The 25,587-nt window shown below is 58.3% G+C and overlaps 1 protein-coding gene across 3 annotated transcripts; it reads right to left on the bottom strand.

Annotated features, from left to right (window-relative positions):
* Positions 1-563: 563 nt before the first annotated feature.
* MYO1C (myosin IC) lies at positions 564-24,381 on the bottom strand. 3 transcript variants are annotated; one of them, XM_042915685.1, is made up of 32 exons: positions 24,226-24,381; positions 16,590-16,745; positions 16,358-16,473; positions 15,602-15,800; positions 15,441-15,521; positions 13,890-14,069; positions 13,710-13,808; positions 13,400-13,513; positions 13,242-13,313; positions 12,838-12,957; positions 12,632-12,714; positions 12,305-12,410; positions 12,107-12,187; positions 11,713-11,804; positions 9,441-9,535; positions 9,314-9,360; positions 9,125-9,205; positions 6,783-6,888; positions 6,556-6,673; positions 5,353-5,466; positions 5,197-5,273; positions 4,777-4,845; positions 4,594-4,678; positions 4,339-4,498; positions 3,972-4,055; positions 3,152-3,245; positions 3,002-3,057; positions 2,740-2,875; positions 2,592-2,662; positions 2,405-2,502; positions 2,231-2,330; positions 564-1,775 (listed from the first exon to the last, which is right to left on the bottom strand). In XM_042915685.1, exons 1-32 carry the CDS (start codon positions 24,298-24,300, stop codon positions 1,749-1,751), a joined length of 3,192 nt encoding a protein of 1,063 aa, XP_042771619.1. In that variant the 5' UTR covers positions 24,301-24,381; the 3' UTR covers positions 564-1,748. The 3 variants fall into 3 exon arrangements, with proteins under 3 accessions (XP_042771619.1, XP_042771621.1, XP_042771620.1); XM_042915687.1 differs by lacking the exon at positions 24,226-24,381 and adding an exon at positions 23,258-23,379; XM_042915686.1 differs by lacking the exon at positions 24,226-24,381 and adding an exon at positions 18,365-18,444.
* Positions 24,382-25,587: the final 1,206 nt, after the last annotated feature.

The raw sequence follows: 25,587 nt of genomic DNA, 5'->3' as shown, positions 1-25,587 counted from the left end.
GCAGAGGAAGGCTGAGCCAAGAGATGGTCCCAGACATGTTCTTAACGATGTTGTTTGAGTGCCTGCAAGCAGCCCTACCCTGGGACCATTAGGTCGCTAATGCTAATAAATGCCTTTCCTGCCCAAGCCAATTTAGATTTTATTTGCCACTTGCCACAGAATTTGGAGCCTATCCTTTGGGACCCAGCTCAGATGTCATCTTCTCTGTGAAGTGTTTACAGCCTTTCTCCCCCACTGAGTCCATTGCTAGTCAGCAGGCCCCTTGGGGCCTGCACTTCCCACACTGGGCTGTGTTTCTCTCCGCCGGGCTGAGGACCACTGGGCAGGGACTGTGTGAGATGCATCTTCCCCTGGCCCACAGCAGTGGGCCAGGCTGAGCAGCCCTTCGGTAGATAGTTAACGAAAAAGCAAGTCTGTGTTGCAGCTACTGGTTACTTCTGTTTTCCCTCCGGGAAGGCGCCCTGCCTTCCTCCTTCTGTGGACAAGGCAAAAATTCTAACACAAGACCCCGGGTTGCCTTTAGGGGTCCTGTCCCTTTCCTAACATTCGCAAGCAGACCAATGTTGGCAAACACATATTGCTTTATTTAGTGTTTCTCTGGATTGCAGAAGTATCAGCGGTGGGCTGAGACCCCCAGGAGGGCAGAGGCAGCTGGGCAGCGCTCAGGCCCTCTGGGGAGGTGGGGGGACACAGCAGAAAGAGGTGATGCCTCTGCAGCTCCTCCCAAGGCTAGCCTCTTCCCTGGGTTCCGCAGACAGGAGGGCGTAAGGGCCAGGAAAGGGCCTACATCCTTGAATTGGGGCCAAAGTATATAAACAGGATGTTTGTCATCCTAAGGCATAGACTCAGGTAGGACTGCTTCTCCCACCTGTTGGCCCCCAGGGTGATTGCTGGTTAGGGAGCCACATGCACCCTTAAAGACATGAACCTGTCCCTGGAGAGGCAGTGAGGTGTGTTGAAGACAGGACTGCAGTCCTGGTTTTGCCCCAACCTGCTGGATGAAGGGCACATCCCTTCTCTTGGGCCTCTGTCTCCTGCTCTGTCACACCAGGAAGCTTACACTGGATGATCTCTCGGCGTGTTCCAAATTCTGTGGTCTAAGACCCCTTCCCCTGCTCCAGGATGTCCTCAGGCGGGGGTGATGATTTTGAAAGGGTATTTTTAAGGCAGGAAGAAGGGGGCAGGCAGAGGTGGTCTCAGCCCCCAAGGGGATGGCAGAGTGGGCTGCAAAGGGTACAGGTGGGCAGGCAGGCAGAAAGAAAGGTGCCAAGGGAATGAAGAGGAGAGAGTGGCCTGGGCAAGGGAGAGGGCACCGGGGCCCAGACCACCCAACCCCTCGGCTACACTCCCTGCCCTGCTGGCATCAGGGAAAACACATCCAGTGTGTCTTGGGGTGGGAAAATAGCTTTTTTAAAAAATAGTTTCTTATAAAGCATCAAAAAATCTCAGAGAAAACCTCAGCAAAAGTTCCCTTCTCTCAAATATTTGGCATCGGCAGTGGGGCTGGCATGGCCGCCTCTGTCCCCGGCTTTCCTATTGCTGTGGCCCGGCCTGGCCCACTTCTGGGGCGGCTCCCTGGCCCCCGCTGCTCCCTCAAGAGAGGGGTGAGCAAAAGGCAGGAATTTGTCAGTGGGCTTTGAGGTGTCCCTGGGTCCCTGTCTAGAAGCTCGAGTCTTTGGTAAGTGGGAAGGGGAGGTGGGGAGAAGCAAAGCATTGGGAGGTGGGAGGGGGTCCAGTGCGCGCCTTCATCACCGAGAGTTCAGCCGTGGGGCCACCTATGGGGGCAGAGAGAGAAGCCCAAGTGGTGAGTAGGAAGCAGACCCAGGCGCTTTGGGTGCTTGTCTACATGGATTAGATAAATGCAGTGGCGGTCTGAGGGGTGGGCGTCTGGTGGCCTCAGTCCTGGAGCCTCTGATCCTACTCCCATAGGACTCCCCGTCCTGCCAGAGTGGGCCTTGTCTACAGCTCCCCTCGAGCCTCCCAGGCCTCCCCCACCTCCCGATGCTGCCATCTTTATGACCCTCTGCACCGTGGAGGCTCATATGGCCCCACTCTCTGGCCCTCGATGGGCAATGGGAAGAACAAGGTGGTTTGATGCCCCACGGATGGAGACCCATGGATGAGCTGCCCAGGCTCTGCCAAGCTGCCGAGAAGCATGGCCACCCGAGGCTCACCCGAGCCCCAGGGCTACTGATAGGGAGGTGGGCTGTTGCCTGCTGGCCCCACTCACCACAGCCAGGTGCCCGTTCTTGGCCTTGGTGATGAGCAGTTCCGAGCCAGGCGTGAAGTCGATAATGCCATCCCTGCCGGGGCCCCCTGCAAACGTGATGCTGGAAGGAAGGGGGTGTGTGAGGGCTGTCTGCATACGCACACCTGGTCCCCTCATCACCCCTGACCGCCTCACCTGCCCTGGTTGATGTTGATGTTGTTCACGCGGTCAGCACTGAGGGCTGTCTTGGTCAGTGTCTCAATCACGTGGTCACTCTGCAGCACCACATCCCCCTGGGGGGGTCCAGAAGAGAGAGGGGTCAGGCCCTGCCCAAAGCTAGAGAACCCACCTCGGCTCTGCCGCCCAGGCCCCAACAGGGTACCTTCTGCTTATTGTCCTCCCGCTGCACATGCAGCACGAAGAGGCTGTCGCTCAGGCTGCTGACAGAGATTCCTGAGGGGAAGGGCAGAGGTTAGGGGTCAAGGGTCAGAGCAGGGGCCCTCCCTAAGCAGCCCTGGGCTCTCGCTCACCGGTCAGGTTGGTGTAGTCAATCCTCTGCTTGACTTTGGCGTCCTCCACGATGACCACGGCGCTGGGTGTCAGCAGCAGCTGCCGGGAGCGGGCTTTGTAGCCCTTGCGGTCGTATTTCACCACAGGCACCGCATACTGCGGATGGAAGGTGGGGTGAGGGCTCGGGGAGGGGCTACGGGGCCTCCAGGGCAGCCCCTCATTCTCTGCCCGGGCCCTGAGCACCCCCCATGCAGCCCTCAGGCCGCAGAACCATGGTCTCACCTGGATGGGCTCAGAGCCCAGGGCCTGCAGTACCTTGGGGCTGATCTCATCTGCACCTGCAACGCAGATGGGGGAGAGAGAGGTCAGGGGAGGGGAGAGGGGACTTAAGTCGGATGGTGCTGGAGGGTCGGAGCACTGAAAGGGGCTCACCAAGCCGTGTGCTGATGAAGAGCCTGGGGACACTCTGGGGGTAATTGTCCTTCTTGCCCTTGAAGATCTCACTAGCCACGGCTTTTTGCTGCAGCTGAGGAGACAAGGGCGGGAGGTGGGGGTTACAAGGGGTGGGAACCATCAGGGAGCGGGAAGGGGCAGGCCAGCCCCAGGAACTGAGACAGTCTCTCACCTTCTCTCTGGCCCCAGCACCAGGAGGTGAGGCCCTGCCAACAACCCTGCTGTTGGCCTCTCCCTCTGCTTTGCCCCCAACCCCACTAACAAGACACAAGGCTTTCCAGAAGGGTCAAGACAGCAGTTCCAGGGGCTAGGCTCGACCTGGGGGCTAACTCCCCATCGTATGAGGCCCTGGGGCCCCTGGCGTTCAGCTCTAGCTTGGCACCTTGAAGCTGGCTGATTGCTGATACTCGAAACTACTAACAGGTTATCTGAGCTGGTGGGTCTTTCAGCATCATCCAATAGTGACTTGGCCAACACAAGGCACATCAGCCACCAACGTCCATCCGTGGAACCACGGCAGACGTTACCAACCGATCAGACTGAATCTGTAGCCTTTTCAACACAGGGCTCTGGGGAGCCTCTACCAGTCCGGTGGAGTGGGCCCAGAGGACGAATCCTATTTGCCACCCAGGAGCCACTCCAGCCTTGACCTCACACACGAGGCCAAATAGGGCCCGGGATCCATCTGACATCACACCGTAAACCCAGGGTGGGGGGGTGGGTGACGTGCTCCTCCCAGCACGCTGCCCCGACCTCGCTGGCTAGTCCCAGTCCACGCCTGCCTCCTCGCTCTCCATACCTGCTGCTTCCACTCCGGGCTGATGCTCCGACAGTAGTTCCACACCATGTTCTTCATGCACAGCTCCCGCAGAAGCTCTGAGGCCTGAGGGCACGAGTGAGGTCAGGGCACCTACACAGCCCGGCTCCCTTCCCTCTGAAGACACTAGGCATATGCCCACTACTGGGCCTTTGCCGGAGTGACCCCCACCCCCTCAACCTGGACATCCCTTCCATTCCTGAGCCGTTTCTCTCAAAAGAACTCATTCTCCGTGGCCCAGCTCCAGTTCTCCCTTGGGGGACCTCCAATGCTTCTCCGTCCACAAGATCAGTAGGCCCCTCCGCTGAGTGCTTTCACGGTCCCCAGATCAGGAGGGAAGCCCACGGACCTCACGCAGGGCAGGTGGCGGTGTGGGCCAGGAAGTGTCCAAGACATTCCGGGGCAGATGCTTCCGCAGGTTGAGCAGAAAGGAGGTGCGCACGTGGTCCAGGAAGAAGGCATTCTCAGGGCAACGGGGTGCGTGGCGCAGGATGAATCCACGGATGAGCCTGGGGGTGTGGGCCCGCCAGGGGTGGGGGTGAGAGGCCTGGCAGCGCCCCACCGCCTGTTCTGCACCACCCCCTCGTGGCGCCCCGGTGCTCACCGCCGGATCGTCTGGGCGGCCCACTTTCTCTTGGCTGCCTTCCTCCGGCCCAGCGTTCCCCGCCACCACGACTGGATGCAGATGGCTGCGGAGACCACAAACGGCTGACCTTAATCTCCTCATGATGGCGGCCCACTCTAGCCCCAGACCCTGCCCCTTCTGAGGACCCCTGGGCCCCCGAACCTGATCGCTTCACACGGAGGAATTTCTGCCGCCAGTGAAAGCCCCTCCAGGCGGCCTGGATCTTCGTGGCTGTGGTGGGGAAAGAAAGTCACTTGGCCAGAGCCCTGGGGAACCAGCTGAGGGCCTGGCACTGTCAGAGCTCACTGAGGGGCACGAATGAGTGTGGCTGAAGGAACTACTGAATGAGAGGATACATAAGAGAAGGAGAATGCGATGCGTGAAGGAGTGAAGGAGGGAGCAAAGGAAGGTGGGAATATGCTCAGAGTTTGCATCCAGGAGCAGGACTGGAGCTGGTAAGGAGGAGGGGAGCTGAATGTGAGTGAACTGGGCTTCCTGGAGAAAAGGCCCAAATGCAGTGATTTCTTTCCTTCTCCCCAGAACAGACCCCACTGGGACAGGACGGTGCGGCCTCTCTCTTACCCAGGCTCTGTCGCCGGACCTCCAGGGCGTCCTCTGTGGCAAACAGGGTCTTGGGGAAGCGGATGAAGATCTTGGTCCTGAGGAGGCAGCAGTGATCAGCACCTGCTTGCTACCCCTTAGCACCCCAAACACTGGGTGTGGGCGGGTACCACTCACCTGCCCATCTTGTACTCTTCCGGCTTGTAGCCCAGGTGCCTGACCAGCACAGCCACCCCATCCTGGGGCCGTCCTGCCCATGTGGGCCATGTCTCTGGACACAGTGACTTGTACCTGGAGATAGGAGGAGCGGAAATGCACCCAGGCCCCATCCCAATCAATTCCCCCCCACCCCCGGGGACCCAAATCAGCTTTTCGGGGTACATGCTGGGTACTCCCACCCATGACTTGCAGCTCATGAAAAGCCTCAGAGGTCACTTTGTCACTATATCCATTTTATTTTATTTATTTATTTTTCGAGAGAGTGAGCAGGAGAGGGGCAGAGAGAGAGAGGGAGAGGGAGAGAGAGGATCTTAAGCAGGCTCTACACTCAGCAAAGAGCCCAACACAGGGGCCCGAATCTCATGACTGTGAGCCGAAATCAAGAGTAGGACACTTAAACACCTGAGCCATCCAGGCGCCCCACTGCATTCATTTTTTTTTTTTTAATTTTTTAACGTTTATTTATTTTTGAGAGAGGGAGAGAGAGAGAGAGAGAGCGCGCGAGCGCAAACAGGGAAGAGGCAGAGAGAGAGGGAGACACAGAATCCAAAGCAGGTTCCAGGCGCTGAGCTGTCAGCACAGAGCCCGACACGGGGCTCGAACCCACGAACCATGAGATCATGACCTGAGCTGAAGTCGGACACTTAACCAACTGAGCCACCCAGGCGCCCCACCACTGCATCCATTTTAAAGAGGAGGAAACTGATGTATCCTCATCTGTGTAAGGCCACAGGGCTAGAAAGTGGCAGGGACGGAATTCAAATCTAATTGACTCTCCAGCCCCTTAGACCAACCACAAAGCTGCTCTATCCTTTCTGAACTGATTGGAAACTCTGTCCTCTTCATAGACTTTTACTATGCCACCTGGTGACAAGCATGTGGATGCATGCCTATGGACCCCTAACCAGGTACTCTATGAGGGCAGGTCCCTGAGCGGGTGGGGTGGGGGATGGGGTTGGGAGCGCTGGCGTCCTGTCCACCTAGCTTGATATTAGGCCTTCAAGCATGGAGGGTCACCTGACATGCGACCCACAGCAGCTCAGAGACTCAGTGTCCTAGTCTCTGAAATGGGGCCAAGAATCCCCGTCTGCTCTCACGGGATCCAGAAATTTCCGACCCTCCTACCCCCTTTCACTGGCCTGAGCCAGGCCACGCCCCCACCTCTGCAGGAAAGCTTCGTATTTGCGACGATAGGCAAAGCCGGCTCTGCGCACGCGCAGGTTCTCCATCAACCCCAGGTACTTCACCTGGTGCCTGATCAGCACTTCGTCAAAGCGGCCTGGGGGAGGGGTAACAGGGTGGTCAGTGGACTTTCAGGGATGGATAGCCTGTTGCCCCTGCAGGGGTGACCCAGTCCCCACAGGCCTATGGCGGGCAGAGGCACCTACCTGGCTGTTTAGCATCATTGGGCTTGATGCAGCGGACATAGGCGGGCTCTTTGGACTGCAGGATCTCCACCAGCTGCAGGAGGCTCATCTTGAACTGGGTGGCAACCTGGGCAGCCAAAGTGAATGGAAGGTTGGCCAAGGCTGTGGATCCCTGCAGCCCTGCCCCTCACTGGGGCAAAGCTGCTGAACCCTGCAGATGCCCCTTCCTGGAGCGGAGTGGCGCCAGTCCCCTGGGCCCTACTTGGGCCCTTCCTTTTGCTTCCCCAAGCTCACAGGAGAGGAAGGGACCAGACTGCTGGCATCTTCCAGCTGGGCTACAGACATCAGCTTAGGAACCTCACTCCTATCTAAAAACTCTGCTCAGGAGGCACCAGGCTGAGACTCAATCATTGGAACCTACTCTTGTGGGCTCAAGCCACACCCAATCTCTACATCCAATCTTTTACACATTGGCTGTAGAGATTACTTAAAAAACCAAAAACAAAAACACTTGTTCAGGTATCCCCACAACCCCGATTCTAATCTCCCTTTGATGACAACTCTTTCTCCTTCTAGAATTTCAGGGCCACCTTCTTTACCAATGTGTCCTAATGCCTATGCATCCAACCATTGTCTCTGCACACTGTTCATCAAGACCGTCAAGGATCTCAGGCCTATGGGAGAAGCAGACTTCTCAACAGATTCGCAATTCCATCAGTGACAGAGGTGTATGCCTGGGGGTTCCAAAAGCATCAAGGAGGGGCAACTAATCTAGTCAGTGGGGTAAGGGGCATCAGGAAATGCCCCTTGGGCTGAGATTTAAAGGATAAGTAGGAGATAGCCAGAAGAGAGGAGAGGAAGGTATTCAGGCAGAGGGACAGCCTGAGCAAAAGTTTCATGTACCCAGGGAGCTATAAGCAGTGAAAGGATCCAGATGGGGAGTAAACAAGATAGGATTAGAGAGGCAAGCAGATGCAGTATCATGACAGGCTTGGAGAGTCACATTTGGGGGACTGACTTCTCCTGAGGGAAATAGGGAGCCAATGAGGAATCCGGAATGAGGGAACAGCAGGCACAGATCTGCATTTTGGAAGACCTCTAAGCAAATATATGGAGGGTGGGTGGCAAGGGCAGCCAGGAAGCCAGGAGGAGACCAGAGATGACACTGGCTGGCTCAGAGCACTGAACTGGAGCAGTGGTTATGGGGACAGGCTGAGGGGAAGGAGCTGAGAAGTACTCAGGCAGCAGGAACCAGCAAGATCCAGTAGTTGTCTGGATGAGGGAGATGGGGGAGACTGAAGAGTCACGGATGTTGCCCAGGTTTCTGGCCTGTGAGACTGGGTGGTGGGTGATCCTCGTCCTGAGTTAGGGACACAGAAGGGGCAGGCCTGGGGCACTGTGCAATCAAGGGCCCATTTTAGACCAGTGGGTTGCCTGGAAGGCACTGGAGGAGATCAGTGGATACGTGAACCTGCAGCCTGCTGGAGAGGCCTGGACAGTGGTGCGTGTCCTTCCCGCGAAGGGGGGTATGTGTGTGTGGGGAGGGCGAGGGGTATGCATCAGGGAACAAGGGACTGGGGAGTGGGACACTGGGCAACCCATGGTTTCTGCACCCTCCCTGCCAGCGTGTCTCAGCCTGCAGGACTCCAGCTTCTACCTCAGACTGAGCCCGCTCCTGCTGGGACCTGGGGCCTCCTCCCGCCACACCCAACAGCCACACCTCTGCCCTCAGCTCACTGGAGCTCTCCCTGAATCAGGCACCACTGGCCGCACCCGCCTTTCCCAGCCTCTCTCTCGATGATGTCACTCTCCTGTCAACCTCCTGGTCTTTTTTTGGGTTCTGCGTGTCTGTGCTGGGCCTCCCTCTGCCTGCTGTGCTCTCCCATAGGTCCCTCTGACAAGCACTTACTCAGTCCCAAGTTATCTCAGATGCTTCCTCTAGGAAGCCTTCCCAGACTGCTCCCCCCACTTCTACTCCCTCAGGCAATTTGCTGTTCCTTATTCTGTTTCCAAAGCACCCTGTGCACATTTCTATGAAAGCACCTATTCATTTTGGTCTCCTAAGTGCCTAGGAATGTCTGATCCAAATGTCTGCCGAGTGGGTGAATGCAGGCAAGTGCCGACGCAGAGACAGGTACAATCCCCACAAGGACTCGGGGGTTCACGTGTGGGTCTACAGGTAGAGACAGGTGCACACATGGAAGCCAGCACAGATGCACCCACGGGCAGCCTCCTAGACGCACACAGATGTGTACCAGTGAACACGTAGCTCACATGCACACTGCCAACTCCTGGCTCACGCAGGCACCCATCCACACACACGTGCACACACGTGCCCCCTCAGGTCCCCACAGCCTCCACACCGTCTCTGGCCGCTTCTTGTCGCTGAGCTCACTCCGGTCGAAGCATTGGCTCATAATGGGATTTTCTGAGCTGCACATGGTCTGTGAGGGCAAAGCAGGGAGTCAGGGCACAGGGGCAGGTGGGACCCGTTCCTGGGGCAGAGGTCAGTCAGTGCCCAGATCCCGATCCCTCTCCCCAGTCTTTCTCACCTCCTTCAGGTTCCGGAAGAGAAGGTCATTGTTTTTATCCAGAAACCCTGGGAGGGGGGAGCAGACACGAGGTGAGGGCGAGCCCCTCTCCCTGCCCACTGTGGGGACCCAGCTCCAGAATCCTCACCGGTCACGCTGTAGGTCACCTCCCCAGCATAGTGCAGAAGGCGGAACTCCCCACGGCCCAGAGATTTCCTGGTCCGCTGGTCAGCCAGCTTGTGCCTGGAGAACGAGAGGAAGCTACAGATTGCTGGCCTGAGCCACGCGCCTTCCTGCTGAAGAGGCTCAAGAGACGAACCGGGCATCCAGTAAGGAGCAGGTACGCCCTGGGCCACGCCACAACCCTCCATGCCTGGTGACAGACAGGGCAGGGCCGTCAGCTGTGGAGGCTCAGGGAGGCAGACGGCCTTTCCCAGGGTCACACAGTGCCAGGCCCGGGATGCAGGCCTCTGAGCGGCTGGGGCTCACGGGGCAGAGGTCTCCTTTCATTGCCTGTGGCTGTTATGTGACTCTGCTCAGAAGGCTCAGTGCTGCCCACTGCATTTTAAGAATGGAAGTCTGCCCCAAAAGATTACTTAAGTGTATTTATACCCTTTAACCCATTGTCTACCTTTTTTTTTTTTTAAGATTTTATTTTTTAAGTAATCTCTATACCTAACATGGGACTCAAACTTACAATTCCGAGATCAAGAGTCACATGGTCCACCAATAGAGCCGGCCAGGCGCACCCCCGCCCCCACCATTTTCTACAACTATTCCAAGCAACTAACCAGAGATACAGGGAGAGATTTAAGGCACAAGGATGTTTGTGGCAGCCTTGTTACCCCAGCAGAAGCCTGGAGGCTGGCTAGGGGCCTCCAGAGGCTGGGTGAGAGCAGTAGAGTATCTGTGAGTTAGAGCCACTGGAGGAAGTGTTTTGAGGAAATTTTTCTGTTTGATGATCCAGGAAAACACTCAGGATATAACATTATCCTGAACCTTATACACAATAAGTTTTCAACTATGAAAAAAAAACATATAGAAAAAGGCAGGAAGGAAATGCCTCACATTGTTAACAGTGATGACCTCTGGGTGTTAAGCTAGATAACAAGTGGCTTTTGCACACATTCCAATTTTTCTCTAATGAGCATTATTATTTTTACAATCAGAAAAAAAAAAGTTAATTTATTTACTATGAGAGAGAGAGAGAAAGCGTTGAGTGGGGCAGCAGCAGAGAGAGAGGAGAGAGTGAGAATCCCAAGCAGGTTCCACACCGTCAGTGCTGCACCCTGAGAACCCTGAAATCATGACCTGAGCCGAAGTTGGATGCTTAACTGACTGAGCCACCCAGGCGCCCCCAGGAAGAGGTTTTTAATGTTACGATTTTTTAATTTAAAGTTTATTTATTTATAAATAAATTGAAAGAGAGAGAGAGAGTATGAGCAGGAGAGGGGCAGAGAGAGACAGAGAGAGAGAGAGAGAGAGAGAGAGAGAGAGAGAATCCCAAGCAGGCTCTGCACTGTCAGCGCTGAGCCTGATGCGGGGTTTGAACTCACAAACTGTGAGATCATGACCTGAGCTGAAATCAAGAGTCAGACTTTTGGGGTGCCTGGGTGGCTCAGTCAGTTGAATGACCAATTTCGGCTCAGGTCACGATCTCACGGTTTGTGACTTCAAGCCCCGCATCGGGCTCTGTGCTGACAGCTCAGAACCTAGTGCCTGCTTCGGATTCTGGGTCTCCCTCTCTCTCTGCCCCTCCCCCACTCATGCTCTGTCTCTGTCTCAGAAATAAATAAACATTAGAAAAAAAATTAAAAAAAAAAGAGTCAGACTTTTAACCGACAGAGCCACCCAGGTGCCCCTTAAGGTTACAACTAAGCAAAAAATAAAAATAAAAAAATAAAAAGGTAAGATGCTCAGGGCTTTGGCGTTCAACAGCTCCAGGCCTGAGTCCTAGCTCTGCAACTTACTAAATGTGTGATGACCTTAGGCAAATGACGTCACCTCTTGGAGCCTCAGTACAGTGGAGAAAGCACCACGAATGCCTCCTTACAGGCTTGCTTCAGGTTAGAGGAGGTGATGTGCACAAAAGATGCAGGGCAGAGGTGCTTGCTTCTTTCCTTCCCCTTCCCACATTAGGGGAATCCTTAAAGAAAGAGCAACTTCCAAATAAGGAAGCTAAAAAAATCTTAACAAGTTTCATTCTCAAAAAAGAATAAGGAGGGAGCCATGCTCCTCTTAGCTTCTTACTTTGATGATGCACCACAAGCTGTGGCTTTGTGCGCCTGTCCTCAGCTTAGCAACTCCCCTGGTCATCCCTCCTTATGGCTGGGGTCTTAGGATTGTAGGGGGATCCCGCGCTTCACAGGCTCTTCCCCAAGCGAGCCCTTGCCCCTAAGCTGCTCGGCCACCCCGCTTACGTCAGGAAGTGCGGATGGTGCTTGACTGTGTCCTCCAACTTCTCCAGGAAGGTCAGATCCGTGGCCTCCCCAGGGCGCAGACATTCCTCATCCTGGGGGGGTGTGGCAGAGGATGAGGGATGTATCAGGGAAGGAGCCGGAGGGCACAGGAGACTCAGGAGCATCGTGCCAGGAAGCAGAGATGCAGCGGACAGGGGCAGATCATAGGGAGCCTCCCACAGACAGCTTCCAGACCAGACCAGCACCTCACCTCACCCTCCACACACAGCCCTGCCCTGTCCCTACTCAACACCAAACTCAGGCCCTCCGTGGACAGGCCTAAGAGAACAGGGAACGGAGTAACATCCTCCCACCCAGCCCCCAACATGAGTCCTCGGAAGAGCAAAGGACTCACCAAAATGGAGATGATGCCCTTGAACTTCTCCTCCACCAGGTCACAGATGATCTTATTGTTGAAATACTGGACGGGCTCCCACTGAAGGGCAAAAGGGAAGGACAGCATCATCATGGGGTCCTAGCACCTTGTCCGGGGGACCCCAGTGCCTGGCTTCCTATGGGGTGTCCATAGGGACACCTGTAGGCTCGCACCCACCGCGATGCCCTCTGCCTCATATTCCTCCTGCTCCGACTTGAGGGTGAGCTCGATGAAGAGCTGCTGAAGCTTCTCGTTGCAGTAATTGATGCAGAACTGCTCAAAGCTGTGAAGGAAACAGAAGAGCCCACGGTAGTTCAAGGGGGACACAGGACCAGGACAGGGGAGAGATGCGGGGAGGACTCGGAGTAGCTAAGGGAAGGTACACAGAGCAGGACCCGAGGTGGCCGGGGACTTCATCAGGAATACGAGAGGCAGGGGCAAGAGGAGAGGGACCGGGACAGGGGAGATGGGAGGAGAGACGGGCAGGTGGACGGGGGGGCTGACCTGTTGTGCTGAAACACTTCAAAGCCATAAATGTCCAGGAGCCCAAGGACCGTGGTGCTCCGCCAGCTGGGGCTCTCAGCATCCTAGGGCCAGCGGTTCAACAAAGAGCGTGGGTCCTGGTGTTTGCCAGCACCCAGCCCCAGGCCTCCCTGGACTGCCCTCTCTGCTGCCTCAGAAGCAGCATGGGCCAAGGGCCACGAGCTCACCTTGGAGGCCAGCGACCTGTTGATCTTCCTGACCAGCCAGGTAAAAGTGCGGCTGTACACGGCCTTGGCAAGAGCGTCTCGTGCATACGCAGCCTGTTCCAAGTTCAGCGGGCTCAGGAGCTGCCAGCCAAGGTGAGACGGGAGATGAATGCCACAGACCCCTTTCCATCTGCCTCCCGTATGGGCTCAGGCCGAGCACCAGAAAACCACAACCGCTCTGTCCTCCCGGCTCCTGGTGAGCCTGTGGGGTGGGGCACGCCAGGAGAGGCCACAGTGGCCACATCAGAGGGAAGACGGTGTAAGGACAGGAGGCTGCGTTCCTGGAGGTGGGAGTCTCAGAAGAGGCCTTGGAGCACCTGCACCCCCTTCACCCCCCACGTTCTGAGACAAAGGCTTGGCCTCACCTCCTCCCCCTTGGCGATGATCTTCCTGTGTGTCAGGGCTTCCCGCAACGTTGAGCCTTCCACACCAAGCAGCTGTCAAGGGAGGGGGTGGGCATGGTGGGGGTGCACTCCTCCTCACCCCAGCCCCTCTGCCCTTGCCCTCTGCTCACCCCACTCACCCTGGTCAGATACTTGAGCTGGTTCTCGGTGGTGACCTGGGCGTTGCTCTCCTCATCAGCGGCAAAGTGGATGTTGCCCAAATGCAGGACGCTGGCCACAATACTCAGCAGGTCCTGGACAAACAGGGAGGGGTGGGTGGGGGTCACAGGAGGGGCAGAGAGCCAAGGAGGGCAACCAGTGAGCAGTCAGATGGAGCAAGGAATAGGTGGGGGAGTGTCTGAGAGAAGGGAGCTGTAAGGGCTGTAAAAGCGGACGGAGGTTTTCCAGGTGCGGCAGGAGGAAAGGGGGGGTCCCCAGCACGGGCCTCACCTCCACTTCATCTTCAGTGAAGTCGATGACTGTCAGAGCCTTCCTGACGACTTTCCAGTCACTCTTGTCATTGATGGACGAGACTTTGGCACACTGGCCCTGGGGGAAGGGCAGAGCTGGGTCACCAGCCCCCGCGCTGCGCTCCCTGGGTGGCACCCGCCCTGCCCACTCGCGACTCACCTTGACCAGGTACAGGTAGCTCTGGGGGTTCCGCTCCAAGCCCAGCCTGCGCAGCATCTCCTCCTCGCCCCCTTCCAGCAGCTGGTAGAAGACGTGGAAGTTCCTCTCCCCGTGGTTCTGGTGAACCACTCGGGACTTCTCCAGCAGGTAACTGAGGATGTGGCCACCCACAGGCGCACCCTGTGGGCAGGGCAGGACGTGGTGGCTGTTCAGGGGGCCTGGGGATAGGCTCCAACCCACCCTCCCCCGCCTTCCTCTGCACTCCTGGCCTCTAATTCTAGAGCTGCGACTAGCTGCATGGGCTCAGCCAGCCACCCCCTCTGGCCTCCGTGTTCTCATCTGGGAAATGAGCACGTCCAGCCCTATCTACCTGGCCACTCCACTTGGCTGTCCGACGAGCCGCTTACACTCAACAGGCCTGGAACTGCACCCTGTACTCATGGTGTCCCCTCCTCAGACCAGCTCCTCTCTTCCCATCTTGGTCAATGGCCACTCCACCCAAGAAGTTTGCCCTCCTCTTGGAAGCCTCTTTCCCTCCCTAACCTCATGTCCCGCCACGCAGCCAATCCTGCTGCTTTAACCCTCAAAACATCCACAACTCTACACTGCCACCACACTGGTCCCAGCCACTGTCATCTGTCATCTCGGCTTAATAACCACCAGCCTCTGGACTGGTTTCCTTGTTCAGCCTGCTTCTCCTACCATCTACTCTTGACAAAGCACTAGAGGGATCTGTTTGAGAGCAACGTCACATCATGACGCACTTCTGTTCCAAACCCTCCAACAGCTCCCCTTCTACTCAGAGTTTCTTGTTTTGTTTTATTTAGTTTTGAGAGAGACAGAGACAGAGCATGTGCGGGGGGCGGGGCAGAGAGAGAGGGAGACACAGAATCCAAAGCAAGCTCCAGGCTCCGAGCTGTCAGCGCAGAGCCCGACATGGGGCTCAAACTCATGAACCACGAGATCATGGCCTGAGCCAAAGTCAAAGGCTTAACCGACTGAGCCACCCACGTGCCCCTACTCAGAGTTGTTTTTTTTTTTTAAACTTCTTACAAAGACCCAGAAGTGCCTGCACCATCCAGTCTCCCCTCCTATTCCTGGGCACCTTGTTCTCTGGCCTCCTTGCTGTCCTTACCAGGTACTCTCCTACCCCAGGGCCTTTGCACTGGTTAGTCCCGCTGCCTGAACTCTCTCCCCTAGGTATCCGCACAGCTTGCTCCCCTGTCTCCATCAAGCCTTTACCAAAATACTACCTTCTCAGTGAGGTCTACCCTATCTGCCTTATTTAAAATAGCAACTGGTCCTACCCCTCACCTCATTTTACTTTTTCTATAGCACTCGTCACCTAAATTACATTTTTCTGTTTATTGTCTATCTCCCTGGAGGCAGGATTTTTGTCTATTTTGTTTCACTGCTGTACCACTGGCACCTGGAACAGCACCTGGCACAGAGTAGACCCTCAATAAATATTTGCTGATACCAAAGACCTGGCGAGTGGGTGCCTACCACCTGGGAATCCCATTCCCCCTGCCTTGACCCATCCACAGGTACCTTGAAGTCAAACTGCACATCCATGTACTTCCCAAACCTGCTGGAGTTATCGTTCCGGAGGGTCTTGGCGTTTCCGAAGGCCTAGGAGCGGAGGGGGGTATGAGGGATATCTGGTGTTCTCTCCCTGCCCCTCCCTCCCTGCAGACACTGCTGTCCCCTACCTCCAGCACCGGGTTGCTCTGCAGCAGCCGGTCACGTACAGCACCCCCCCTCTCGGGGGCTGGGCAGGTCTCAGCGTAGAACTGCAGCAGCCGCTTGGTGGCCTCTGTCTTGCCTGCCCCGCTCTCCCCAGAGATCATCACCGCCTGATCCCGGCGCTCGGTGCGCAGTGCCCGGTACACGGTGTCGGCCACTGCAAACCTGGGGCAGAGGCTTGTCAGGAGCTTAAGGGATGGGAGTGGGGCAAGGTAGGAGGGGGATGGGGCACAGGGATTCCCGTATTTCTCATATTTGCTTGGAATTCATTTGTGGGTGGGAGTTGGGCATACCCTCACAGATGGGGATTGGGGGACCCTCAGGACTGCGGGTCAGGGAAGGTCCTTCACCCTGAAATGGGGGTCACTTTGAGATGGAGGACTGAGGAGATCACTCACGGGTGGGGGTCCTGGAAGTCATTCAGGTAGAGATTGGGGTCGCAGAGTCACTGAGGTTGGGGAGCCATGCCCTGGTACAGTTGGGGGCAAGGAGCTAGGGGTGTGAGGTGGGGTGGGGGCTGGGGAGGCCCCCCCCCCAGATGGGGTTGAGAGATTCATCTCAAGTGGGGATCAGGGTCACTCTAAGGTGAGAGATTGTAGGACCCCTCACAGATGATTCATCCCAGGTTGGAGGTCAGGGATATTCTAGAGTGAGAGTCATCTCAGGTGGGATCATCTCAGGTGGGGGGGGGGTCACTCCTGGAGAGGCTGGGGGTCACTCACAGGTGGGGTGGCACCTCATAGAAGCTGACACCCCGATAACGTTCCATGTGCTGCCGGCTGTAGATCTGTAGGTCCCGGTAGGGGTTGACAGAAACCAGGACGGGGCCAATATAGGTCTGGGGGTTGAGGGAGGAGAATCAGAAGTCTCTCCCAGAGGCTCCTGGTGCTTCTTTCCCCCTCAGACCTGTGTCTGCGCCCCCCAGAAACCCTTCTCTTCCCACTTGGGGCTCACGTAAATGAGGTTCTCCCGGAAGCGTCGCCGCAGGTTTTCGATGAAGGCTGCCTCACTGGTGAAGTTCTCCAGCAGCACGAAATCCTGTACCCCCACCCGGTCACGGGCCGTCAGTGCACTCTCCATGGTCACCCGCACCCCGTCACTGCCCAGGGCCTGCAGGGAATGGACCACAGGACGGTCAGAGCCAGCAGGGTAAGGTAAGGCTGCTTCTCTTCCACCTCAGCCTGTGGGACTAAGAGGGCAACCAGGGGCACATGCACCCAGGACACAGAGAACACCCAAGAAATGGACCATGCTGGGTACAGGGGCAGGGTCACAGGAAGCTGGCACATGGAACACCCAGGACATGGGTCATACAGAACAAGGACCATGTGGGGCACATGGCACCTGGACACAGGACACTGGGGCACGGAAGACCCTGAGGAATGTGAAGCAAGTCCACTAAATCCAGGCAGGCACTGCTTTTTGTGTAGAGAAAGAGGAGTCATGAGAAGAAACTCCCTGGAATAATAAAAAGAATGCTCTGTTGACCTTGGACAAATCCCCTCCTCTCTCTGGGTTGTTTCCTCCTCAAGGAGGAGTTGAGTTAGACCAGGTGACCTCAAGTCCCTTAGTTCTGGGCCACGTGTGACAGGTGCTTTGGAGGACAAAATGGCTCAGAGTGAATTCTGCAGTCAGGGTGGAGCCATCTCTGCCACCCTCACTCATCAAAATCTCCAGGAGAAGAGGGGCGCCTGGGTGGCTCAGTCGGTTGAGCGTCCGACTTCGGCTCAGGTCACGATCTCGCGGTCCGCGAGTTCGAGCCCCGCGTCGGGCTCTGGGCTGATGGCTCAGAGCCTGGAGCCTGCTTCCGATTCTGTGTCTCCCTCTCTCTCTGCCCCTCCCCCGTTCATGCTGTGTCTCTCTCTGTCTCAAAAATAAATAAAACGTTAAAAAAAAAAATTAAAAAAAAAAAATCTCCAGGAGAAGAGAGTCAGGGACCAAGCAAGAGGCCACCAACAGACCACAGGAGAGGGATTTCCCCAGAGGGCCTCCTGTCCCAGCTGGACTCAACACCCACCCCAGAAGTTGCAGGGGAGGAGGGGGGGGGGCACTCCTTCCCATAGCTGGGCCACACCCTCTCCTCCAGCTGCCAGCCTCCCCAGACACCCTCCTCCTGAGAGCCCCAGAAGCCTCAAGGGGGTGGGGGTTTTACCATGGAAAGCCCAGCTGCCTCCAGAGCACACAGGCTCAACGAGGCCCTCACCCCAGGTTACACTCTTCACATAGGAGGAGAGGGGGCTCTAGGAAATTGACGTCAAGAGTGTCAAGGTTCGGAGAACAGCAAGGTGGCAGTGTGGGGGGGGGGGGGTGTAGATCCCACTGAGGCCATCAATTCTCCTCCAACCACAAAGCATCCAGATCTCTAGCCTGGGGCACCCCTCTGGGTCTGGCCTGCCTCTCCCAGGCTTGTCCCTCGCCGCCTTAACCGCCCCCCCCCCCCCCCCAATGCTGTCCCGAAGCTGCTGCCAAATCTGGCCAAAGCTCCCGCCCCCTTGCCCTCTGGGTGACGGGTCTCTGTGCTCTCAGCCCTCCCTGAGAGCCGCCAGCCGGGCTCTGGGTCCGAGTGCCCCGCGGCCCTCTTTGCCTCCGCCTCTTCCCCCTGCAACTTTCCGGGACGTTTTTCCACCCGAAATTCCTGGGCCGCGCCCGCTTCCTGGCGGGGCCGAGGCGGCGCCGCGAGGCAGAGAGGGACGCTCGGGACCCCCGCCCTGCCCGCCACCTCCGCTCACCGACGCCCGGTAGCGCATCCTGCCCGGCCGGTCTGGCGCCCTGCTCCGCTGCCCGTGCTCTCCGCCCGGGGCTCGGCGGCAGCGGCGGCGGCGGCGGCGTCAGCGAGGGAGGGGCCGGCCCGCCCCCCGCGCCGCCCCCTGCGCGAGCCTCAGAAGCGCGGGACTCCCCGGCCGCCCGCGCCTCCCACGGGGTTCGCACTTGGGGGTTCCTGCCCAGCTGGTGGGAGTGGGGTGGGAACTACGCGGGATTTCGGTGCGGGGGTGGAAATGGGGGGGGGGGGGGAACGGAGCTCCCCGCCCGGGAGGGGCTCGGCCTGAGTCAGGTTTTCCAGGAGGGGCGTTGTTGGTTCCAGGGTGGGGCCCGGAACCCGCACGGGCGCCGCGTCTACACGGACCCGGAACTCACTTCCGGGCTGTGTCTACACTACACATCAAGCCAGGCGCACGACGAAGATTGAGGCCCTTGGGTCCCGAAGGAGGCAGGATTTCCATCTCCCCTCACCCCAACCTCAAGTCCCAGGAAAGTTAAAAATAGACCGAAATGTCCAAATACGGCCGGCGCGCCCAGGCGGGCGGAGCCTCCGTGCAGGACACTGTCCACCCCTATATACTCTCTGGGGGGTGGCCCAGTGTCCTTAAGGCCCAAGAAAATCTCTTTAGGTTCCGAGTCAGGACGGAGCGCACACCCAAGGGACAGCCACGGCCACAGGGAGCCTTTGCCGGGCGCGGTGTGTGTCTGGCCCCTATGGAGGTCTCATTCTTCCATCTGGGAAATGTACACCCGACTTCCAGCATTTGGGGCCTATACCCTTCTCCCCTATCCCAGACACCCTAACGAGGGCCTCTGTGCTTCGCTCAGGGGCTCCTCTCCTCTCCCTCTTGATCCCCCAGGACACTCTTCTCCCAAATCAGCCCCAAGCAGCCCCACCGTCGCTGGGGTCTTAAAAGGCACTCGAGGGGCAAACTCTAGCTCAGATCCCACCGCTGGCAGAGGCGGTGATGGCTAAAAGGCTTTGGTGCTTGCAAACGGCTGGGCTATTTCTCACGAGCTGTATGGGAGCAAGTCGGTTTCCTAGAGCCAACTCTGCATCCTTAAAATGTGGCTAATACCTGCCTTAAAGATTGCTGGGGGGGCGCCTGGGTGGCTCAGTTGGTTAAGCGGCCGACTTCAGCTCAGGTCACGATCTCGCGGTCTGTGAGTTCGAGCCCCGCATCGGGCTCTGGGCTGACGGCTCAGAGCCCGGAGCCTGCTTCCGATTCTGTGCCTCCCTCTATCTCTGCCCCTCCCCCGTTCATGCTCTGTCTGTCTCAAAAATAAAGGTTAAAAAAAAAAAAATTAAAAAAAAAAAAAAAAAAAAAGATTGCTGGGAAGGCTAAGATAAAGCGCGAAGGCACCTCCCAGTCCCTCAACAAGCACTTCCCTCTCTCGGCCCGACATTCATTCCACACGTGCTTGGGACAGACCTACTAAGAGCCAGGCCCTGGGCCAGATAGGTCACACTTCCTATAGTGGGGAAAGCCCCTCAGGCGTGCCTGCCAGTTACAGACAGCTCTCGTAAACTTTACCTGTTTCCCACCTGACAGATAAGGAACCTGAGGCACAGTAACGCGGACTTGTCCTAGAGAGGAAAAGGCGGGGCCGAGACCTAAAGCCCCAGCATGCCCCTCGCACCCAGGCTCCCCCGAGAGGGGGTGAGGCTGCGGCAGGTGCGGGCTGCAGCCTCGTGGGGAGGCTCATTACCTCAAGAACAACAGCCCGGTCGGAGCCGCGGCCCGGGGGACCCCGCGGGGGGGCACCAGCTGGGAGATGGGGCCTTGCGGAGGGGCCAGGGGACTGGGTGCGCAGCTGGGAGATGGGTGGGAGAGGAGGGGGGGTATTAAACGCCACCAACAGAGGCGGGCTCAGGGAGGAAGGGGGCGCCCTCTGCGGCGTCCCAGGTTTAAAATCCAGAAGGGAAGGGGAGCGGGGAGGGTTCTCAGGTTCCAGCCCACTCGGGGTGGGGAGCGCCTTTGGATACTGGGGGAACGAGGTCGAGCGAGCCCCCACCAGCAGCATGGCTCCCTGCGGTAAGGGGGCGACAGGGCTGGCGCTGCGGCCGCTCGCGGACCGGGGAGGAGGAGCGGAGAACGGGAGGAGCCTCGCGGCCGCAGAGCCCGCCCCGCCCGCTGCCGCGTCAAGCGGCTGGAATGAGGGGAATCCGCGTGCGGAGGGGTCCTGCCGGCCACCCCCCCACCCCCCACCCGGAGCCGCGCCGCCGCATTCCCGGGATGCCCGCTGGCGCCCCCACAGCCGCCGCCCGGCGGCGGAAGGAGGGGGCGTCTTCGCTGCCGGGCAGGCCAGAGGGGCGGCCCCGGCCGGGGTCCCGGCCCCCGCCCGCCCCGCCTCACTGGACGGAAGCGCCAGCCCCAGGGAGGGGGTAGGGAGGCGGGGAACCGAGGGTGTGAGACACACAGCGACCAAGGCTGCAGCTCCTGGAGCTTCCTGCGTTCTCAGCGCCCACTTACCGTACTCCCTTCCATGCTCCCAAGCCAAGCCTTTAGGTCTGCGTTATTACCCCATTCTATAGGCGGGGAAACTGAGTCTGGGCAGGTGAATGACTTGTTCAAGATCCCAGGACTAGTAAAAGGAGGGGTGGGGTTGGAACCGGCAACGCCAGCACTCACTGCTTCTGCAGGGCTGCCCTGAAGGAGAGAGGCGGGCCCGCCCGCTGGCTGGTGGATGTCCAAGCTTCCGCTTCTCTGCAAGGGTTAACTCGCTGCCCTGGCAGGCTATGACCTTCCTCAGTAACCCGTGACTGCAGTGCCCAGTATACAACCCTGTCGGTTTTGTGTGACTATTGATATGTAGGCCTTAGGAGCAATAGCTAGGGAGTACGCCACTGCCTTTGGGCCCCGAGCATGGTCCTGCACCTAGGGGCTGGCTGCAGGCTGGCGAGAAGCCATGGACACATGAGTGACCCAAGACTTATTTCCCAAGACTACCTCTGGGTTTCCTCCCACCTGTGTCATTTCCTCTAAAGGCAGGGATGGGGCAGACCCAGCAGACCTAGGTCATCCAGTGCCCTTTACCTAGTGTGGGCCAGGTACCCTCAAGACTGGCCTCTGGAGGAGTGGGGAAGGCAGTGGCAGCCTCAGATGTTCAAAGAGCCTCAAAGGACCCATGCAGATCTGGAGAGGGTGTTTTGAGCATCCCCAGATTTCTGCTAAAAGCTGATTTCCACCGAGGCAGCCTCCTGGCCTTTTGGGGAAACAGACTCATAGCCTCTCTCACCCATAGTGTAGTGCTGGGCACAGAAGAGTTTATATTCAGTTTATATTCATTATGCTCAGTTTATATTTATTGGATGTATCTTAGATCTGGGCCCAGGCTGCCCCACCAAGGACTGTTCCAGACTTAAGGCAACTTGTGAGGGGCAAGGGAGATGAAAGGTGGGGACTAAAGGGCTCTACCCGATTGTTCACAGGGCCCCAGTCAAGGGCTGTACACTCTAGTTCTAGAATCATGGGTCTCTGGCCTGCCAGACACCTCTGCTTGGGGGTCCAGCAGAAGTAAACAGAGCACTTTGTCTCCCTGACCTATCCTCCTTGTTCAATATCCTATATGTAGAAAGGAGGAAGACACCTCCAGCTAGTCATCACCATCTGGCATCAAAAGTCCTGTTCACTTCCCTCCATTTCTCACACCAAGGAGTCACCACCTGCTAAAACCTTCCCTCTGCTCCCCCTTCACTCTTGTGCTCCTGGATCAGGCAGCAACCTTCACACTGCCCTCCCAGCCTTCCTCCCTCCAATCCATTTTCCCACAACAGCCTGTAGTATTTACAAATGCAAGTCTGATTAATTAACATCTTATGTTAACGGAGTGAAAGTTTATGGGGCACCCTTCCATGTGCCAAGCCCACACTTCACACCTAATGCTTCTTGCCAGGAACCTGCATAGAGACTCCAGCAGCCCCCTTTGTCCTCAGCTCACCCCGATGTGCCGTGTTCCCGTGTGACCACAGGGGTGGCCCTCTCCAGTCCCTTCTTTCACTACCACACACAGCCAGGAGGAACTGCCCCATCCCTATCACACGTCGCTCTCTCCCTAAGCTTCTTGTCTTTGCACCTGCACCTTCCTTGGTTGGGCGCACCCTCCCTCTCCCCACCTGACTGACTCTTAGTCATCCTTGAAGACTCAGCTCAGGTATCACCTCCTTCAGAACCCCTTCCTGCCTCCCCCAACACATAGCCCCCTCCATATCTCATCGTGCTCCAATCGCCAGTTTCCTTGTCAGTCTCTCCCGGGAGACTGCTCCCTCCAGGGCGTACACCCCGGCTAGGCACACAGTAGGGGCTCAGTAACCCCTCGTGGACGCCTGTATGAGTGAACGAATCACAGAGCCCAGAGCGTGCCGGGAGTTGAATAAGGCCGTGGACCGACCATTCATTCTCTCGTTCACCTCCGAGACCCCGGCCGCCGCACTCACCGGCGCCCAGGCGCGGGGAAGCTGGCACTGCAGGGCCCCGGGGGCGGAGTACGGGAAGGGGCGGGGCTCGAGCGTCCTCTCCGGAACCCAGAGGCAGCCCCGGCTGCCGGAGGGGCCCAAAGAGGGTACAGGGTGCCTGGATCCTGTGACCCCAGCCGCCCCTCCCCGCCCTCACGTTACCTGCAAGTAATCTAAGTCTCCACGAGGCCGAGTTCTGGGACCCCTCACGGGCCGGGCCAGGCCGCCCGGGCCGACCCTCGGCCCCAGCGATCCCCAGGCCGGCGACCCCCGCCTTCCCGCACGGCAGCTCCGGGCTGGGCTCGGCTTTCGGCCACCTGCCCTTTCCCCCTTTCCCCCCGCCGGCCGACCCCTCCCGAGACCACGCGGCTGCTGCCCGCCGTGCGCCCACGCCCCCCGTACCCACCGGCTCGGCTCTTCGGGTGCGCAGGCGGGGGCCAGGCTGGGCGGCGTGGCCGGCTCCGGAGTCCGCGGCCCCGGCACGCTCTCCCCGCCCAGGGCCCGCCCGGGGCCGGGCCGCTGCCTGTCGTCATCCCGGGCAGGGCCCAGGCCCGGGCGCGCGCGCGCGAACCCTCCCGCCCCGCCCCGCCCCGGCCAGCCCCGGCCCTGGCCCCCGCCTGAGTCCGCCGAGACTCGGTGCCGCACACTCCGCAACCAGCTCCGGGGACGGGGCGCGCGTCACAGCCACACGCGGACACACGCGCTCGCTCGCGCTCGCTCTCTCTCTCTCTTTCACACACACACACACACACACACACACACACACACACACTCACGCACTCTCCACACCTGGCCCACTCGCTGCAGCGCTGGGGTCGAGGGGATGCATTTCCCCATCCTAGGGCCGCTTTGCATCCTCAGAGCAAACCCGACCCCCGCCCCGCTTTTGCCAGGCCAGCTCAGCTCTTCCCCACTTGTGCCTACCTGTCTCCCTTCCCCCTCCTTCCCTGCCCAAGCTACCGCTCTGAGCTGGCCAGTCCTGGTTCTTTGGGCTGAATGAAGCGGAGGCATTAATTCAACCTGTACTATGCGTCTGGAGCTTTACATGCACCGCCGGTCCTTTGGCCCCAGAGCAGTCCTGTCACCTACGTGTTAGGGCCAGTTTATAGTCCAGCCTATTGAGGATCAGGGAGCTGGGAGAGAAGGGATTCAAACCTAGATCCCTGCTTAGAAAAACCCTGCTCCTAGAGGTGCTTAAACTCTTACCCCTTCCTTTCATTTACCCCTTCTTGTCCAGTCTGTTCCTGTCCAGCCAAAGATCAGAACCCCTCCCCACTGCTCACCTCTTTCCTGAGGGGCTTGCTTGAGAGGGAGCTGCTGGGCCCTGGGGAGATGCTGCCACCCTTCCTCCCGGCCCAGGGCATCCCAGCTTACAAGCTTGCAGGGCCTGTGGGGATGAACCACGCGGATGATCTCCCCAGTGGGTATCAGCTCCACTTGCAGTGCCATTCTGCCGATGGAGAGCCAGTGTGCTGAGCAAAAGCCTGCCTGCCCCCTGGCTCTGGCTGCTCCCGGAGTCAGGAATCTGGTCTCACACTGGGATGGCCACTTGGTTCGGCTTCAACTCTGGCCCCGGGGGATGTGTCTGGTCCAGCTCCTCAGGACACAGCTGGAGCAGCGCAGGTCTGATTGGGAGGCCTCTTGGCCCAGCGGGTTGGGGCAGGAAGAGGAGGGGCCGAGGGATGGAGGAAATGCCTGTTGTCCCAGGTAACCAGAGGAGCTGATGCAGCCACCCGTGGGGGACCCTGGCCTCCAGGTCAAAGGTTAGGAGGGTCCTTCGCCACAGCAGCTCCATGGCCAGGCCTCTCCTGCTGCCCACTCACCGGTGTCAGCCGTAGAGCTCGGTGTTCCCCAAACCAGAAGCACATCCCGCCCTAAGCCAACAGGATCCATCAATAGGCACTGCCCCTCCTGCATGTTCCCCCAGTGTGCCTACCTCCCCACAGCAGTGGGCAAACCCCTTAAGTTTGAGAGGCCAGAGCGGCTGGGGGCTGGCCATGTTGGACAGAGGGGGTTTAGCCAGAGAGGCAGGACGACATTGGGAGGAGGCCCCCGTCCCACCGTCCTCTGGAGCCTTTAATGCTTGGGAAGTTGGTCCCCAGACTCCTTGGCTCTGGGCAGCTGTAGCCCTGTTGGCTTCTTACTTTTCCATAGCACCCTCAGGTGCCCCTCACCCCCAGCGTTCCTGTTTTCTTCTTTATTGTTGCTAAATCACAGCTGACACTTTCCTGGCCTGGGAGTGAGCCCTCAGGTCTTCAGCCGTTCCTTATCGGAAGTGAGAAGGGAAAGAGGATGGGGAAAAGTGACCTTTCCAGAGAGAGGCACTGGCCTGGGAGGGGTGAAGTCCAGTGGGCTGGTGCTGGCCTTGACAGCCCCCTGGATGGGCACCTTCCCCCGGGGCACCCTTTCCTTCCCTCCCCACGGCTTCCCCCGCCCAGGAAAGGCCAGCAAAGCTTCCTTCCTTCCTCTGAGCAGCATGTCTATCTAGGGCAGGCTCATCCCCGGTGGCCACACAATGGCCCTTATCAGCTGTGGAGCCAGGCGCAGAGACCCAGCGAACACCAAGTCTCACATATTTCCTGTTTCCACCCAGCGGGTCAGGGCTGGGCCCAGAGCGACCATATCCTGACTGGAGCCAAGAGGAGGGAGAACACTCCCCCTTCCCTTTCCCGGCCTCTCAATCACTGGACTCACCCCCACCCCCAGGCCAGGAGGGGGCCCCCAACAGGAGGCAGG

Source organism: Panthera leo, chromosome E1, assembly GCF_018350215.1.
Source record: "Panthera leo isolate Ple1 chromosome E1, P.leo_Ple1_pat1.1, whole genome shotgun sequence".
Lineage (NCBI taxonomy): Eukaryota > Metazoa > Chordata > Mammalia > Carnivora > Felidae > Panthera > Panthera leo.
This window is presented reverse-complemented; position numbering and strand designations above follow the sequence as displayed.

Coding starts and splice junctions, on each gene's coding strand:
- MYO1C (XM_042915685.1), bottom strand. CDS start 24,300: ATGGCACTGCAAGTGGAGCTGATACCCACTGGGGAGATCATCCGCGTG. Junction 15,522..15,601: donor AGAGCAACCCGGTGCTGGAG/GTAGGGGACAGC, acceptor CTCCGCTCCTAG/GCCTTCGGAAACGCCAAGAC. Junction 4,056..4,338: donor CGCCACCTGCCCTGCGTGAG/GTCCGTGGGCTT, acceptor TCGTGCCCTCAG/GCCTCAGAGCTTCTGCGGGA.